The sequence below is a fragment of the Phocoena sinus genome, chromosome 10 (assembly GCF_008692025.1).
Source record: "Phocoena sinus isolate mPhoSin1 chromosome 10, mPhoSin1.pri, whole genome shotgun sequence".
Lineage (NCBI taxonomy): Eukaryota > Metazoa > Chordata > Mammalia > Artiodactyla > Phocoenidae > Phocoena > Phocoena sinus.
In genome coordinates, this window is record NC_045772.1 from 47,147,089 (window position 1) to 47,165,961 (window position 18,873).

General features: G+C 39.7%; 1 protein-coding gene across 1 annotated transcript in view; it reads right to left on the reverse strand.

The window, feature by feature from the left end:
- Window positions 1-2,101: 2,101 nt before the first annotated feature.
- KCNMB4 (potassium calcium-activated channel subfamily M regulatory beta subunit 4) overlaps window positions 2,102-18,873 on the reverse strand; it is a 64,109-nt gene continuing 47,337 nt past the window's right edge. The window contains exon 3 of the mRNA XM_032645141.1: window positions 2,102-5,434. Coding sequence (XP_032501032.1) covers window positions 5,266-5,434 — 169 coding nt within the window. The 3' untranslated portion in view covers window positions 2,102-5,265. The remainder of the gene's footprint in view (window positions 5,435-18,873) is intronic.

Genomic DNA, 18,873 nt, shown 5'->3' on the forward strand with positions numbered 1-18,873 from the left:
TATGATATTTAAATACAAAAACATAAGCTTATCTGTTTTATAACGTTTTCATTTTAAGGCTACAATTGCAATATATATTTGTTTATTCATTAATTTTAATTTTTTCCAGGGTTAATTATGCCCTGGGTACTACGCTAAGTGTCTTACTCTGCCCAGCTTTGGTGAAGAACTTAGAAAGCGGTTTGACAAGGCGTTTAGATGCACACGGAAACCACTTAATAAGAGTTAATTGGGGGTTATTATTATCGTGGACATTATGGATAAAAAGATCAATAAGTTTCTTGTTGGAAAGGACGTGGAAACAGTATGTACAAAGGACATAATGGATCTGGGGAGAATTTATCCATTTATTTAGCACCTTAATGTGTCAGGCACTATGCCAGTTGTGGGGAAAAAATTCCATCAACATTGTTCTTATGGATCTTATCATCTAATGAGAGAGATAAATAATAGACAAGTAAACAAGTAAGTATAAGCAGCAGTAGGTACTACAAAGGAAGAAAGAAAGAAGGATGAAGAGGAAGAGGATGACAGGAGAAATCTACTTGTATAGGATTTAGTGAAGGCTTCCAGGAAAAGTTAATATTTAAGCTCAGACCTGATGAATAAGAACCAGATTTACAAATATGGTGAAAGGAGAGGCCCAAGCCATGGGACAGGACCATGGAGAGTACAGCACCTCTGAACTGCACAGCATGTATCAGGAACGTTGAGATATTAGGAAAATGTTGTTATAATGGATTGATATATTTCAGTAATTTTTCAAAAGGACAAATTATCTGAGCCAGGTAAACAGTTCCTTATCCATGTTGTTTGGTAATATTTTGTCCCATTACTTATCGTCATTGCATTGTCTGCCCATCACTACACTTGAGAAAGAGACCTAAAAATGCATCAGACGGGAGTGAAGACACAGACCTGCTAGAGCATGGACTTGGGGATGTAGAGAGGGGAAACGGTGAGCTGTGACGGAGTGGGAGGGTTGCATGGACATGTATACACTACCAAACGTAAAATGGATGGCTGGTGGGAAGTAGCTGCATAGCACAGGGAGATCAGCTAGGTGGTTTGTGACCACCTGGAAGGGTGGGATAGGGAGGGTGGGAGGGAGGGAGACGCAAGAGGGAAGAGATATGGGAACATATGTATATATATATAACTGATTCACTTTGTTGTAGAGCAGAAACTAGCACACCATTGTGAGGCAATTATGCTCCAATAAAGATGTTAAAAAAAAAAAAAAAAAGAATGCATCCAAGCTATTGCAAATACATTCAGAGCTCGAAACAGGTAAGGGCAGGAGATAATAGATCTGGGAATCACCAGCTGAGATCATCAGATGAGACCATTCAGAAAAAGACAATGTAAATTATATCCCCATCATAACAAGAGTCTAAAATATGTGGCTTTGCATTGTTGCCAGGCAGCAAGGAAACAGATACTGCAAGATGGAAAACTAGAGACCCTTGTTACGCTTTGACTAACCATTAGGTAAAACTGGCACTAGCAACTTGAAAGGCAGACATGTAGCTATGGGGAAAGTAGTTAGAAAAAAGCAGAGCTATGATGTTTTTTATAGTGAGGAACCGTGAGAAATAGTGAAACAAGAAAAACTAGTTACAACTAGGTAACTCAGCTTTGTGACAAGAGCTGGGCCTATACCCTGTAGCCCTACGGCTTCTACACTCCAAACAGCAGATTATTATGCACTTTTTCTCAAAAGTCTCCATTAAGTACTACTGGGGGGACAACGGAAGTCAGCTGAGCAGAAAAGACCAGCTAAAGGACACTGCATTCTTACTTAAACCCACTTTTCTAGAAGGCTTCAAAGTGGCTGCCACTCGATTAAGGGCTGGAAATAAGGGCCAAGCACAGACACAGTAAATAAGATGCTGCTACCTTAAGAACTGCAGATATAATGAGAGTAGCCCTTTGGCTGTGAATACTTTCATCTGAACTAACAAAACTGAAAGCAAAAAGACCAAAAACCATGTTTTGATGAAATTTTATCACCAATGTTGTAAGCACCCCTCAGAGGCCAGATGGACCCCGTTACCCAAAATTTGGTTTGGGTGTTGAGACTAATAACCACACACACATCAAGAGGGTATGAAAAGGTTTATTATTCACATAATGAATGACACTTTCTGGGAGAGTGGGGCAGTTCCCGAGTAGATCCAAAAATGACTTGACTCGCTTGGCTTTTATTATTCTTAGGGTGTGGGGCAGGGAGAGGTTTCCTGCGAGCAGGCCAGGGTTTGTGTGGTTTGAACTTCCCAGCCAGTCCAAAGCAGGGGGTACCCAGGCTCTCTAATCAGCTTGCCCAGATGTGGAACAGAAGGGGAAAGGGAATGGGGAGCAGAAAGGAAAAGCTGTTATCAGTCAAACATCGAAAATGGAGTCAGACTCCGTACAACAGTCAATTAAACAACAATCCTATAAACTATAAAAATCTACATTTGTTCAGTCTCTAAAGAAATCTAGGTCTACAAATCTCCACCAGCAGGCAGGGGCCTGCAAAACCTGTGACGCCTCCCAAAAGTTTCGTACGTGGCTACGTAATCTGAAGAGCAAGAATTTCCTGGAAGTCAATTAGAGGCCACAGAAGGCAGTGGTCAAGGGAGTTCTTCCCAGAGAGCAAAGTCTTACCAAGGACTGTATATCCTGCCAGGGCAAGAGATCTTTGTCATCCCTGCTCAGATGTTCATCATGGCACCGGCCATGGACAGCTGCCCATCATTCCTGTCTTTTACTGTAGTATTCACTCTCTTTTTTTTTTCCCCCGGAGTTTTAGTAGGACATATGTCCATCTAGCTGGAGATAACATGTTCCAGCAGTCCTTGAAGCCAGGTATAGTTATGTAGTCAGTATTGACGAATGGACTCTGAGTACAGTGATGGGTGGAGCTTCCTTAAAAGGGAATAGCTAGCTCCCAAACTCCTCTCTTTTCACAGGCTACAAATTGGCTGTGCTTCTTTGAGCCAGCTTTGACTATGGGAAGAATAACACATTTGGTAATGAGAGGACAACAAGGTAGACAGATTCTAGATCCCTTGGTTACCTTATGAAACAGAGGCTACCCTCCCTGTCCTGGACTTCTCAACTACCTCTGGATTGCTCTATGAGAAAGAAATCAACTCCTATCTTACATGAGTCATCATATTTTGGGGTTTCTGTTCTAGCAGCTTATACCATTTCCTTGCTTATATAAAAAAGAAAATTAAAATATTAAGAAGTTAAACTTCTTTACCATCTATGATCTTAAAAATGCCTTCTTGTTCCTTCAAACTCTATCTTTAATGATAAGTATAATAAAGAACCTCAAATTTAACTGGCTACAAGGAAGGAAGACCTTAAAACTATATGTGACCTCAGTCATTCAGCATGCTTCTCCTTCTTTCCAAAAAATCAGCCTACAGAATATAATCAGGTATACTCTTTGAGCCTAAATGGAAGCATTTAGTTAATATAAATGGATGAGTAAAAAACTGGTAAATAAAAACTCATCAATATATATCACCTTCCCTTTTTACCAACACAAATGTTGATGCACTATTTTTATCTACTCCCTGTAATCACTTAATCACAGATTATTGGGTTAAGATAAAAATGGATAAAGTAGACTTTATCTCTCACAATGTGATGCAAAGGTGACTTTCTCTGATTCCCAGTTTCGTGTTACTCTGTGCTTCAGAATGGTTCACTGTGTTGCTAAGACAACAGGGATGCTGCAACAGAAAACTGGGATTGAAGTCAAGGCACTGTAGCTGCCTCAAAGGATGTCATAAATAGTGTGTTCAAGGCCTTTTTCACAGTGAAATCTGTAACACTTGGATTGGAATAAAAATATCACCCAACACCCTAGTCTTCCACAGAAGACAATGGCTCACTCAGTTTCTTGCGTTCTAGAATTAAGAAAACATTGGTATGTGGATTAAAGTCAGGAAATCATCATTCCACCAATACGTATCTTTCTTAGAATGCTGCCCAAATAACTGAGGGAAGCTTGCCCTTAAGTTCCAGTTTGCCTTTATTCTAATAGAAGCATGTCTGAAGGATATTAGAAGAAAGCCAAAAGAGAGATTATGTTGTCAGTTTTTCCTTGACCAAAAATGTACATCTCATCGAAACAAAGGTTTGATTCCACATGGTAAATAAATAGGGTAGGTTTGATATTCACTGAGACCTGTGATTGATACTTGCAATCTGAGTTTATGAACGGATGCAAAGAAGTATGGTCTCCTCAGTGAACTTTTGATAAAGGCACAGAGAGCTCATCAGCAGAGTGATGTGAGCTGGCTTGCATCTCCGGGTGTGTCCAAGCAAATGAAACAACTGCAGCAATATTTTCGTTTTAATACTGAAAACATCCAAGGAAGGACAAAGAAAATATAATAAAATGTTTAACTGATTTTGACTATTTTTTTTTCTGACTTAAAAGAAAAAAGAAATGAAAATAGCATTTAACTAAGCTGAAAAGTGTCCTTCACATCGTGTACATTCTACTGCACAGAGATAAAATCCATCAAAAATAACCTGAACAGATGAACAAAGAGGCACAGTCCTCTTAGAGCTAGGACAGGCCTTGTTCAGAATCATCTCCCTCTCTTAAGAAATAATCGGGTGAAAAACAAAGGCGAGTGGGGAGAATGTTTTCCCAATCTTTGAGGGTTCCTTGCTGAAGAGTCACAGGAGTGACTGGAGTCTGCGTTAACAGTGCAGTTTTCCTTTTTCAAGCAGGAGTCAAAAGGTACTCTTTAATAGTGGAAACTGGGGATTACATTGTGAGGTCAAGACTTGTGCAGGAATTCCTGTCTCCAAGTAAAAGTTTAATCTAGCAAAATCAAATGAAACCCGTAAGACCCTTTTTTAAAACCCTGGTGTTCTAAGCATAAAAAAAGAAAATAGAAAAGAACACAGACAACTCTCTTTTAATATTTTTAAGTAGCATAAATCATAATGGTTTGTATTCTACACTGTACAATTATATACTGTTACTTCCCGAAGAAAATTAACTTCTATTGGATTTTCTGAAACAGATACTCCTTACAGCTTGACCCTTTAGCCATCGCTACAACACATGGAAAACAATCTATGAGGTTCCAAGCCTTCCGGTTGTGCCTGTTTCTGCTATCATTGAGGGGGAGCCTCTCAGAGACCTCTCACAGCCCCTTCCATCTCCTGCGCCAGGAAGCAGGCTCTGCAGGTAGATGTGTGCAGATGAGTGCAGCTTCTGTGCTTTGCTTCCCATAAGCCGACTCCCCTTTAAGAGAACTTGCGCTTCTTCATGGCTTCTGCCTTGACTGCCAGGCTCTTGGCACAGATGGTCAGGACCACAATGAGAACGCCCACCACAAATGTCACCAGGGGCCAGAGGAAGCAATGCAGGAGGACAATCTCATCATGCGTGCGATGCAGGAGCACATCATCTGGTCTGCAAGACAGTGGAGAATAGGAAAGAAAGAGTGGTCAACTGCCTTGGCATGACATAACTCTTCACAGCGCGGAGCTCAACTTGCTTTCTGGCCCAAAGGTCATAACCATCATTGAAAGCAAAGACTTCATGCTGACTATAAATACTGTACTTTGTGCTTCAAATCCATTATGAAAAGTTCTGAGGTCTTGAATCAAGTAATTGATGCATATTATTTATAATGTGATTTACATGTAAAATGTCAAAAGTATAGCAATCTCTTACACTGTTATTTTCCTCCCTTCTAAGTTGCTTAACAGATTCCACTTTCTCACGCATCTTTTAACGTCTGCTGAATCAGTCGAAAAATTGCTTTCGGGTTGGCACTGTCAAATAAATCCAAACCCAAATGATGTTTTGTTTTGTTTTTTACCCCTTTCACCCATTCTGCCCACTTCTCCAACTCTCCACTTCTGGCAACCACCGATCCAATCTCTGTATCTATAAGCCCAGTTTGTTGTTGTTTAAATGTATTTATATATTTATATGTGATTCCAACGTGTAAGTAAAATCATATGACACATATAAGTGAAATCATATGACATTTGTCTTTCTCTATCGGACTTATTTCACTTAGCATAATACCCTCAAGGTCCATCCATGTTGTCACAAATGGCAAGATTTTGTTCTTTTTTTATGGTTGAATAATATTCCATTTTATATATATAATATATAATTTATATGTAAAATCACATTTTCTTTAGCCATCCATCCATTGTTGGACATAGGTTGTTGTCATGTCTTGGCTATTGTAAGTAATGCTGCAATAAACATGTGGGTACATACATCTTTTCAAATTAGTGTCTTCATTTTCTTCAGATAAATACCCAGAAGTGAAATTGTTGGATCATATGGTAGTTCTAATTTTAATTTTTTGAGGACGCTTCATACTGTTTCCATAGTGGCTGCACCAATTTACATTCCCCGCAACAGTGCACAGAGGTTCCCTTTTCTCCACATCTTCACCAACACTATTTTTGTCTTTTTGATAATAGCCATTCTGACAGGTATGAGGTTATATCTCATTGCGGTTTTGATTTGCATTTCCCTGATGATTAGTGATGTTGAGCATTTTTTCATGTACCTGCCAGATGATCTTAATTTACAAAAATAGTCAGTTAAAGTCACTGTTTGAATTTAGACAGAAAGACCTATGGTGTAGTCTTCGGGTCGACTCAGCTTCACCCTGTGAAGGTTTTTAATAATGAACAGACTAGTGAATGGTTGGATTTAATGCATTTTTCCATGCTTCTGGGTAGGGTTAGCCATCATTTTAAACCACTGACCACTTTCTTGATATATTTTGCAAAGTCTTAGCAATATATCTCAATCTTATCAATGTGGGGCTTCTATTTGCAATTCCAACATTGGTCTCATTCATTCACGGGAAGTGAAGATGAGATACATTCCACAAGCCATGATCTGTCATCTTTGGCCACTAGAGAGAGATCCTGGGAATTTAGCTTTCATACAAGAGGTTCACATTTTGCAAGATATTTCCATTTCAGCCACAGGAAAGTCTGTTCCATTATGCTAGAGTAGCAATGCTTCCACCAAAATAATGCGGAATAGTCAGTCCAATTGCCCTCAAGAACATCAGAGGCTTTAGAGTACAAGAGCAGTGCATTTAACAGCGGAATGTATTCCTGAGGCGCTCTCACTAACCACAGCTCTCATAATTCAAGACCTATTTTCCCAGGAGACTGACAAAGAATGTTGGATATGTCTCTTCTACCTGTAATGCAGCCATCATGTAGCATTAATAAAAACGGTTTTGCAGACTGGCTTTGAAATTACGTAATCCTTGCCCTTTTTTGTGCATAATATCATTTCAAATCCTGCACATAAAGTGAGATTTTTATTGACATTTGATTTCAGTTAAAATTTGAACTAAGTGAATGCAGAGTCACTGTAACAATTAAGCAAAAATCATCCTAGCTTGCAGAAGTTACTCCTTTTTATGAATTCCTATAGCAACACATTGTCTTCAGAACTTGTGCTACCATTAATTTGTGATATATATTAATGTGCGTATCCTTTGCTTCTGTAAGACCCTTGACTTTGTCATTGCCTGTTTATGCTGCACATAGATGGTGCTAAGTAATGGCTTGCTACTGGCGAAGGGGAAACCATCCCAATTGCAGCCTTGTTAGCCATGCAGAATTTCAACAGACTTCAAGCCTTGAATGGGAAAAAGCAGAGGCCTGGGTCCAAAAATAGTCAGGGCACAATACAGCTCTAGTCATATTTTCCAGTCTTTGAAATCCCACCTGCAGCACTGCCATGGTTCTTTTTCCAGCTACGAGAGCTCACTGCTGTCAGACCCTCTACCTACATGTGCAAGGGAAGGTGAAAGCTTCTCGGCGTGACTTTCCTCCCTCCCTTCCTTCTTACCTTTATTCCTACCTACCTTCCTTCTTACTTTTCTTTCCCCTCTCCTCCCCTCCCCTTCTTTTTTGGATAGTTCTACTCCTGCAGAATTGATTTGTACAAAGATGAACTAGATTCTTCATCAAAGGGTGAGAGTGTACAATAATGTGAATGTACTTAATACCACAGACTATATACTTATATGCGGCTAAAATGGTTTAAAAAAAGGGGGGGGTTGGCAGAGGGGGACTTGAATTTTTGACACTATTTTAATGAATTTGCATGTGATTTCTATACTAACGTGTTTTACAGCTAATTTTCTAGTAAAATGCTTCAGTGAGCATCTTCTTTTACCTTTCTTCTCCAGTCACTATTGTTGAAGCTGAATCCTTTACCACAATACAGTAGTCCCTCCCCTTATCTGTGGTTTTGCTTTCCGTGGTTTCAGTTACCTCGAGTCAACTGAGGTCTGAAAATATTAAACGGAAAATTCCAGAAGTAAACAACTCATCAGTTTTAAATTGTGTGCCATTTTGAGCATCATGATGGAATCTGTTGTCGTCTGCTCCGTCCTACCCAGGATGTGAATCATCCCTTTGTCCAGCGTATCCTGTCTGTTAGTCACGTAGTAGCTGTCATGGCTATCAGATCCACCGTCATGATACTGCAGTGCTTGTGTTCAAGTCACCCTTATTTTACTTAATATTGACCCCAAAGCACAAGAGTGGTGATCCTGGCAATTCACATATCCTCTTACTGTGCCTAATTTATGAATTAAAGTTTGTCACAGGTATGTATGTATAGGAAAAATCATAGTATATATAGGGTTCGGTACTATTCATGGGTTGAAGCATCCATCCACTGGGGGTCTTGGAACATATCCCCCATCTGCAGAGAAGGGGGCACTACCCTATTGTACAACTGAGCCAGGAAAATAGCCACAGATGAGGGTGGTTGGAACCATTATACATATTTTCTGAAACACAGTTTGAAGAACATTTACTAAAAAAGAGTGTGAGTGAAAGGAGGAGAGAAAATAATAACTGGAAAATGGTGGACCCAGATATTTGTTTTATTTAGAAACTGCTTAGCATTCCACACTCAAAAAAGCCCTTGGGGCAAAATTCGATTTTAATGTTTCAAATGACAAAATAACATCATTCACTTGAGTTAGCCATGTTGAATTTGTAATCGCTTCAAAAGCCTTCTTTGAGGTAAAAATATTATATAAAAGTGTACATGGTTTCTTTAAAAATAACTAGTGTCTGTTTCCATTTCATACGGTTCTAAGATGCCCCACAGTCTCCTTCGATGGGAATGAAGGGTACAGAATATGCCACTTTGGCATAAGGATTATTTTGAACTGAAGGCAACTGAGAAGCAGCAGCTTCAAAGAGAGCTCTTCACACTTTCCCTATTTGCCTAAAAGCAGGACATAAATTTGTAAAGATAGTTCTCCTCCTTTCTCTTCCTGGAAGGACAGACGTTAATCACTGGAGACAACTCTATACCCTAATAGCCCAGAGATGGCACCAGAGGAAAAACAAACTTTATTAACTCAGCACTTACCTTCTTTTTTTTAAAAAAAAGATGGCATAAGCCCAAGTTCTAACCACCTCTTTGAGTTGCTCATCACTGAGTACTCTCATGTGTATGCACAGTACACATGTTAATAAACTGCTCTGTTTTTCTCTTGTTAATCAGTCTTTTGTCAATCTAATTTACAGGGCCCAGGGCAATGAACCTAAGAGGGGTAGAAGGAAAAACAGTTTTTCCTCCCCTATAGGAAAAACTTATTTCTCTGCAGAGTAATGCTTAAGTCCATCATTCAGTCATAGGATTTACTGAGATAATCTCTAAATTGTCCTTGTGATATAATTAAAATCTGGCTCTTTCAAACTGGGACTTTAGTGCCATAATTGAAGGGAACACCCCACCTCCGCCTCAGCTTCCTGCAATTTTACCAGGCAGATTTCACATGGGTTAGCAAAAATTATTTCCAAAGGGGTGTAGACTTAGAATGCAGTTTTCCATAATTCCATAATGGTGGGACTAAAGAGAAACTTTTACAAAAAGAATCACTGTTTTCAGCATTTGGCAAACTAGATAAATGGCCTGATGAGATCTGAATAGTATGTATTAAAATCAGGATGGTGATGAGGATGTAGGCAATAAGCAACAAACAAACAAACAAAAAAGGATGATTACTTTGTATCTGAGGACTTCAAAGAAGTAAGCAAGAGATTTGCTTGGGGTTGTGTAGAAACACTTTTAAGCCCTGAGGGGGGATGCGTACAAATATCATAAAACAAGAGTAAGTGCTGTCTGTGGGTTCCCTTAAAAATACTTTCCTAAGGGTTGGACTTACCCTGAGTTGAGCTTTGAAAGTATACTGTGGACTTCCCTGGTGGCACAGTGGTTAAGAATCTGCCTGCCAATGCTGGGGACACGGGTTCAAGCCCTGGTCCAGGAAGATCCCACATGCCTCAGAGCAACTAAGCCCATGCACCACAACTACTGAGCCTGCACTCTAGAGCCTGCGAGCCACAACCACTGAGCCCGCGTGCCACAACTACTGAAGCCCACGCACCTAGAGCCCCTGGTCCACAACAAGAGAAGCCACTGCAATGAGAAGCCTGTGCACTGCAACAAAGAGTAGCCCATGCTTGCTGCAACTAGAGAAACCCTGCACACAGCAACGAAGACCCAACGTAGCCAAAAATAAATAAATTTATTTTAAAAAAAGAAAGTATATCGTGATAACAGTAGCCAGCGTTTTTAAGTGCTTACTACCCTCCAGGTACTCTGGTAGGACATTTAATCTCTCTTGATCCTTAAAGTAACCCTGTGCTGGAAGAATGTTTGTCATTTTATAATCAAAGGAACAGAGGCAAAGAGAGATTAGTTTTCCCAAGATTACACAACTTAAAATAATGATCTGAAACCCTATGAGTATGATTTTTAAACCTGTACTATTTACTCCTCAGCCAGCTTTTCTCAAATTTGAATCACCTCTGCTGTTTGCTGTAATACAACCTCCTGGGTTTCAACCCCTAGTTCACTATATCAGAATTGGAGGTTGTGGTATCCAGAAATCTGCATTTTTGAGAAGCTCTTGGGTGACTCTAAAACATAATAAAGTTTAGTAAGCACTGTGAAAAATTCAAGTAGTTAAAAAAAATGTGCACTGCATGAAAGTGCCCTGGGATAAGACAGGAGGGCAGCAGGGGGGCTGGTAATGGGAGCAGGGATAGTGGGTGGAAATACAGACCTCAATGCTAGATTTGCCCGGGGGTGGGGGAGGGCTTTGTCCTAATTGGTAAAAAGGCACCCCATAGGCTAGCAGCAGACCTAGCTATACCAGACAAGAAGACAAAGATTTGGTGTGTGTCATCCTCAATATAAAAAATAGATTCCCTTTGACTTTGTCTCACCAAAGGAGATTTCTTCTTCCTCACAATGCTTGTTCTGATGGCTAACAGGGAGAGGAAATGGCGACCTATTTTTTTAATGGACTGGAAAATTTCTTAAACTCATCTTAACCAGTTTGTGTAAAAATCTGAACTGCATTATAATTTACCAGTATCACACGATGGTAATTGTACCCATCAAAAGACAAGATGATCTCCTTCAAAGATCCTATAGGAAACAGAAATCTTTCTAGATTTATTATCACAGGTACTTCTTATCTGAGCAGAGAAATTTCCTTTTCATGCTAGAAAGTTAAAATTTTGGCCCATCTCTAGCAAGACTATAATGACATTTTTGTGCCAACCAGACCCCTCATGCTTTGTCTTATTTTCTTCACACATTTCTAACTTATTTCATCTTGCAAAATTCTGTCAATCTTTAGAGCACTCATTAAACACTTTTAGAACAGACATGTGTCAATTATGTACATTTACACATCAGGTATACAATAAACACTGGAAACGTTTTTAATTGTCAAGCTTTACCCAATTTCTATGAGAAAGAATATGCTGTATCATTACCAGAAATTGCACTTATGTGTTTTGATGAAATCTCATTTTAAAGTCTGTAAATGCCTCGTCATTATCACAATCATATAATAATTCTGCAGGCATAATATCAGTCCAATATGCCAGGCCTCTGGTATAGCAGCATAGCCAAATGACATAAAAAAGGTAATGATTTCATCCTCTGAACCTTCTGAATAGGTGCTATCTATTCCTGCTCTAAATCTTGTTTATTATTTGTAACATGACCTACTTTTAAAAAGAATCTGAAATAGATAAAAATAAAAACAAAAAACTTAAGTACAATAAAACCCTTAAACTGACGGTAAAGAATAAATACAATGTGATTAGGATGGGGATAATATAGAAATCCCAGGCTAAGAAAAGCTCCTACCTTAAGCATAAGTGCAACTTACCTCTGAGCATCCCAGTGCCCAAGGAAAAAAAGAACAGAGATGAGTTACACAGCTGCCATATTAAAAAAAGGAAGCATGCCAATTCACCAGATCGAACTTTTTGCTAGGGCTAAACTCCATAAATTAGGTTGTATGTGTTCTTACATAAAGCAATCTGTGTAACACATTTAAAGGCCCTTAATAGCAGTTTTACAAAGCTGGTTAATGAAACCATGTGAGGGGTTTTCAAATACTGATTCCAAGGTCTCAATTCTACTGAGGTTTTAAATAAGTTTTCAGGCAAGGCTGACGATTACTCACATCTGGGAATACCTGACCTAAACAATGCTTTTTATTTTTTTCCCAGCTTTACTGAGCTACAATTGATATACAACAAATTGCATGCACTTAAAGTATACAATTTGATGAGTCTGACACATGTATACACTTGTGAAACCATCATCATAATGAAGACGGTAAACATGTCCATCACCAGAAAAGTTTCTTTGTACTCCCTTGTAATCCCTCTCTGTCACTCATGCCCACAACCCTACCAATAATGCTTTTTAAATATCAAATGTATCAGCCCAGTTTTTCACAATAACTGAAGAGCAAATGGTTCAAGACTGAAATCACTAAGGAGCAGTCTCTGTTATTGGTTGAAAGGAGAGTCTTCTGTCAGGTTAGATTCTGACGTGGAAGTGACAAAATGATATCTCACACAGATAATTTTGTCTGCCTGGAGTCGGGCTTCAGAGAGCTCTTGAAAGTTTTCAGCAAGACTCTATGCTACGCACTTTCTAGAAGGAGACTGAATTAAAATGCACCCCATGAAGAAACTGATTTGATCTACTGTCATGGTTTTTAAAAGATTTTTCTTCTACTGACAGAAGCTGAAGATTAGCTGATAAAAACATTTAATTTGGTTTTGGCATAATTGAGCTGTCCTTACTGAGAGTAATTAACTAATGTGTTTGTTTAGTTGCTGTTTGAAGCAATCATAAGAACTTGCCAAGAGAGGAGAAAAGAATGTTTACCTTCTTATATGATCACAGGAAGGCACCTAACAGCTAACCTAGTTATCAAGTTATTTCTATAAATTACAGTAGGAACCAGGGACCAGAACACAGAGACCCTTTGCAGTATTCTTTATGGTGATTTGCTCTATGGTGAGCCCATTTCTGTCCACGTGACTCCAACAATGATATTGTGATAAGGGCTTTTAAAAGCTTGGGAGGTACTCTATCAACATCATGGCTTTGCTCCATAGATGGCACCTATCTGTGGATGAAAGGCTGATTATAGGTCTATAAATGTTATAAACATCCTTACATTTTCTTAGCTATTTTCTCCAATTAGGTGAACTCAGAGTAGTAATGTTTAATTGTATAAGAGTTGTTCCTCAAGCTTGCCTGTTCTTCATGGAGGAAATTAAATCGAGCCCCAAACTTGCAGTTTCCAGAAAGAGAAATTTGCATTGAGCAAAACCGGCAGGTATGATATTTGGAGCAATAAAGGGTTAAATTAATTATAAATAGGAAAGGTTATACTTTAAGTCCACCCTGATGGAAAGTTCTAAGTCTTGGAAGTGTAGGACAGTATTTCAGAACATGAACTTGAGTTAGACGAACCTGGGTTTAAATATGGGCTTTACAACTTGCTAACTACATGATCTAAAGAAAAGTATTTAATCCCTGAGTCCTAATCTTTCATCTGTAAAATGGGGATAATAATACCTACGTTATAGGGTTCTCCTGAGGAGTAAATGAGATAATGCATGCAAGGTGTGTAGGCAGATGGCTGCCTAATAGTGAGTATTCAATATTCCATAAGGAGTGGTAATGTTGACGACTGTCATTACAAATTTGGGGCTCACAACTCAGAAAATGATTTTAAAATGTTGGCAGTAACATATCTCCTACAAATGTCTTCTTCAGTCTAAGACTGCCAGGTTGAAGTCATAGGAAATTCTTTTGATCAAATTAAAGTTCCTTTTGGTATAGATATCCTCATTCCCCTCAGCCTCCTTTGCCCCTTGTAGCCATAACAGTGGCTAACAGTGTAACAGTGTTAAGAAAGAGAATAGGTTTAACGAGCTAATGATTACAGTTGCCCCCGAACAAGTTGGGGGTTAGGGGGACCGGACCGATCTCTACACAGTCAAAAATCTGCATATAACTTTACAGTAAGCCATTCGTATCCCAAGTTCTGCATCCATGGATTCAACCAACCTCAAAACTATGGTACCATAGTATTTAATGAAGAAAAGCCCATGTATAAGTGGACCTGTGCAGTTCAAACATGTGTTGTTTAAGGGTCAACTGTACTTTCAATTCTAACATATGCACCTCGGATAGAGACAAGCAAGGGAAAAAAATCAATAACACTAGTCCCTTGGCTAGGAACACAAATATCCCCTAAATTTATCCCAAGCCATCATTTAACAACATTAAATTACTATAGTGGTTGGGCTTATTTAGCAAACATTTTCCTACTGATTAGGACGGTTGTCTCTACAGATGCAGCCCAGACAAGCAGCTGTCTCAACCCAGCTCTTCTAAAGCAGAGGCCTGGGAAAACCATGGCAGCTTTGTGCTCCCAGAGTAAAAAACTTCTTTTAAGTTCTTATCCACACTGTGTAGTAATTATTTTCTATACATCTGTCTGCTTCCCCAGCCTGAGTCTAAGAACCCTGAGGTAATGGGCCCATTACGGATAATCCGTGCCTGAGAAAATCTCTCCTGAGTTTTCAGGAAAAAAAGAGGGATTATTGCTAAGACCTGAAAACCAGGAGCATGCTTATGACTTTTTGTCTTTAAAAAAGGCAAATCAATGAATCAATTTTATCCTAGATTCAGCTTGGCATAATTATAAATCCTGTTTTTGTTCCATTAAAAAAAATGGAAAAAAATTTTAAACTATCTAGATAGTCTCTAAGGCAGACCTAAGACTGCATTAAATTTGCATGAAATCCTTTCCTCTTCCACCCACCTCTGTGAGCTGCTCAGGAAGAGTCACCTGTATCCGTGACTGTGACTGCTGGAGAGCATGACTTTCAGCTCCCTGGCGGCATCAAAGAAGAGGAGGATTTTGTAAAGTGGATGACTGTTTTGACCCAGCAATTCCTCTGAGTTTTTCTTAAGAAAAGCTGTTCTTCGGGGTAATTTGGTTTGTGGGTCTCTGAGTTACCAGGTAAGTTACTTATTTCACATAGGGTTGTAAGTGTTTTCTGGGCAAAATGCTAATATTTAAGGTTTAAACAGAAATAAACTAGAGAAAAGAAGACATCTACATTCTATTTGAGACAGGTTATTCCATAATAGTTCTCACCTTGTGTACCCTACTTAGTTTTTAAAGTGAAAATCTAATACTATTTTAAATCAGTGGGAAAGATGGGTTGTTCAATAAATTGTGCTGGGACAATACTGATCATTTGGGGAAAAAGCAATCGTTCCCCATCTTATTCTTTTCACCAAAGAAAAAAAAGGAAAAAATCCAGATGGATCAGAAACTTAATTGTAAAAAACAAACTGTGAATGTTCTAGAAGAACAACTGAATGTTTAAAAATAACCTTGGGGGTCTTCCCTGGTGGCGCAGTAGTTGAGAGTCCGCCTGCCAATGCAGGCGACATGGGTTCTTGCCCTGGTCCGGGAAGATCCCACATGCCGCGGAGCGGCTAGGCCCGTGAGCCATGGCCGTTGAGCCTGCGCGTCCGGAACCTGTGCTCCGCAAAGGGAGAGGCCACAACAGTGGGAGGCCCACGTACCGCAAAAAAAAAAAAAAAACCAAACCTTGGAATGAGAAAAACAAAGGTCTTTGTAATGGGGTTTTTTGATATAAGTATGTCCCAAATATTATACTGGACTTACTTATACTAAGAAATTATTCATTGTTTATCAGAAATTAAAGTTTAACTGGGTTTCTTGTATTTTAGTTTGCTAAATTTAGCAACCCTAATTTCTAAGACATGAAATGTAGAAACTATTAAGAAAATATGGATGATCCAATTATAGAAATGTATACATTTTTGTATAGCCAAAAAAACTCCACAAAGACCCACAGGCAAAAATAAAAACAAATAGCTAATATTCATACGAAAAGATACTCAATTCTTTTCTTTAATAAAAGAAGAGCAAGGTAGTATCAGTAGTCAAGATGGTGGAGTAGGAAGAACCTGAACTCACCTCCTCCCAAAAGAACACCAAAATTACAACTATTTACAGAGCAACAATCTATGAGAACAACTTAAAGACTAGCATAAAAGTTTTTCCGTAACTAAAGATATAAAGAAGGAACCATGGGACTTCCCTGGTGGCACAGTGGTTAAGAATTCGCCTGCCAATGCAAGAGACATGGGTTCAATTCCTAGTCCGGGAAGACCCCACATGCCACAGACCAACTAAGCCCACGGGCCACAACTACTGAGCTTGCGCTCTAGAGCCCGTGAGCCACAACCTACTGAGCCCGTGTGCCACAACTGCTGAAGCCCACATGCCTAGAGCCTGTGCTCCGCAACAAAAGAAGCCACCGCAATGAGAAGCCTGCTCACTGCAACGAAGAGTTAGCTCACGCTCGCTGCAACTAGAAAAAGCCCACGCACAGCAATGAAGACCCAAAGCAGCCAATAAATAAAATTAAAAAGGAAAAAAAGAAGGAACCACAGATGGGTAGGAGGGATGGAGATGATGTATAGTCAAAATCCTTACCCTCAGGTAGATGACCCACAAACAGGAGGATAATCACAGTTGCAGAGGTTCTTCCCAAAGAGTGAGAGGTCTGAGCACCACATTGAGCTCCCCAGCTTGGGGGTCCTGCACTGAGAAGACAAGCCTCCAGAATGTCTGGCATTGAAGACCAGTGGGACTTGAGTACAGGAGAGTTGGTGCAACACAGGAAACATAGACTCTGTGCTTAAAGGATGCACATGAAATATCATTTGCTCTGAGTGCCAGCAAAGATGCAGTAATTTGAATGCAGCCTGGGAAAACCCATTTGTTGGTCATGGAGAGCCTCCTGGAGAGGAAGGAGGTAACTGGGACTCCCCCTGGGGACACAGACACTGGCAGGAGCCATTTTGGGGGGTCTGTTCTACCATGAGGACATTGGTACTGGCAAGTGCCATTCTGGAGTCCTCTCTCTGGCCTATTAGTGCTAGGGGAGTATGTGCCCACCAGCAGGCCAGCACAAGCCCTGGGTCCTCCTGGGCAGGCTAACAGCCATCTTACAAAGGCAGGGTCTGGCAGCCAATTGTGCTGGGGCTAGGCCCACCTACCAGTACATCCACAGTGGTTGGCCTGTCACAACAGAAGGGTGCATGCAGCCCACACAGAGGGCACCCATAGAGTAAATAGCTCCAGTGACAAGAGGGGAGTGTGCTATTGGACCTCATAGGACGTCTCTTACATAATACCATTTTTCCAAGATCAGGAAACAACTAACCTACCTAACACATAGACATAAACACAGAGAATTAGGTAAAATGAGGCAACAGAGGAATATGTTCCAAATGCAGGAACAAGACATAACCTCAGAAAAAAGAAAAACTTTAAAAAGGGGCAAAAGCAAGCTACCAAATAAAGGGTTAAAGGTAATGATCATGAGATCAATAAACTCAAGAGAAGAATGGATGAACACAGTGAGAATTTTAACAAAGGGTTAGAAAACATAAAGAACCAAACAAAGCTGAAGAATACAATAGCGGAAAGAAAAAATACACTAGAAGGAATCAGTAGTAGATGATGCAGAGGAACAGATCAGTGACCTGGAAGACAGAGTAGTAAAAATCACCCAAGCTGAACAGAAAAAAGGATTTTAAAAAATGAGGATAGCTTAAGGGACTTCTGAGACAACATCAAGCATACTAACATTTGCATTATAGGGGTCCCAGAAGGAGAAGAGAGAGAGAAAGGGGCAGAGCACTTCTTTGAAGAAATAATAGCTGAAAACGTCCTTAATCTATCAAAGGAAACAGATATCCAAGTCCAGGAAGCACAGAGGGTCCTGAACAAGATGAATCCAAAGAAGTCCACACTGAGAGACACTGTAATTAAAATGGCAAAAAGGCAACTCTCCCACACATATACAAAGATGAACTTAAAATGTATGAAAGACTTAAATGTAAGACCCGAAACCTTAAAACTCCTAGAAGAAAACATAGGCAGTACGCTCTTTGACATCGACCTTAGCAGTACTTTGCTTGGATATGGCTCCTCAGGCAAGGGAAACGAAAGCAAAACTAAACAAATGGGACTACATCAAACTAAAAAGCTTTTGCACAACAAAACAAAAGACAGCCTACTGAATGGGAGAAGATATTTGTTAATAGTACATCTGACAAGGGGTTAATATCCAAAATATACAAAGAACTCATATAACTCAACATCAAAAGGACAAACAACCTGATTAAAAAATGGGCAGAGGACCTGAATAGACATTTTTCCAAAGATGACACACAGATGGCCAACAGGCACATGAAAAGATGCTCAATATCACTAATCATCAGGAAATGCAAACCAAAACCACAACAAGATACGGCCTGGTAAACCCAAGTAAGTATATCCCTGAGTTCTGTGAACCACTCCAGCAAATCAAACCTGAGGAGGGGGTCATGAGAACCTCCCATCTGTAGCCAAGTCAGACAGAAATTGTGGGTAACCT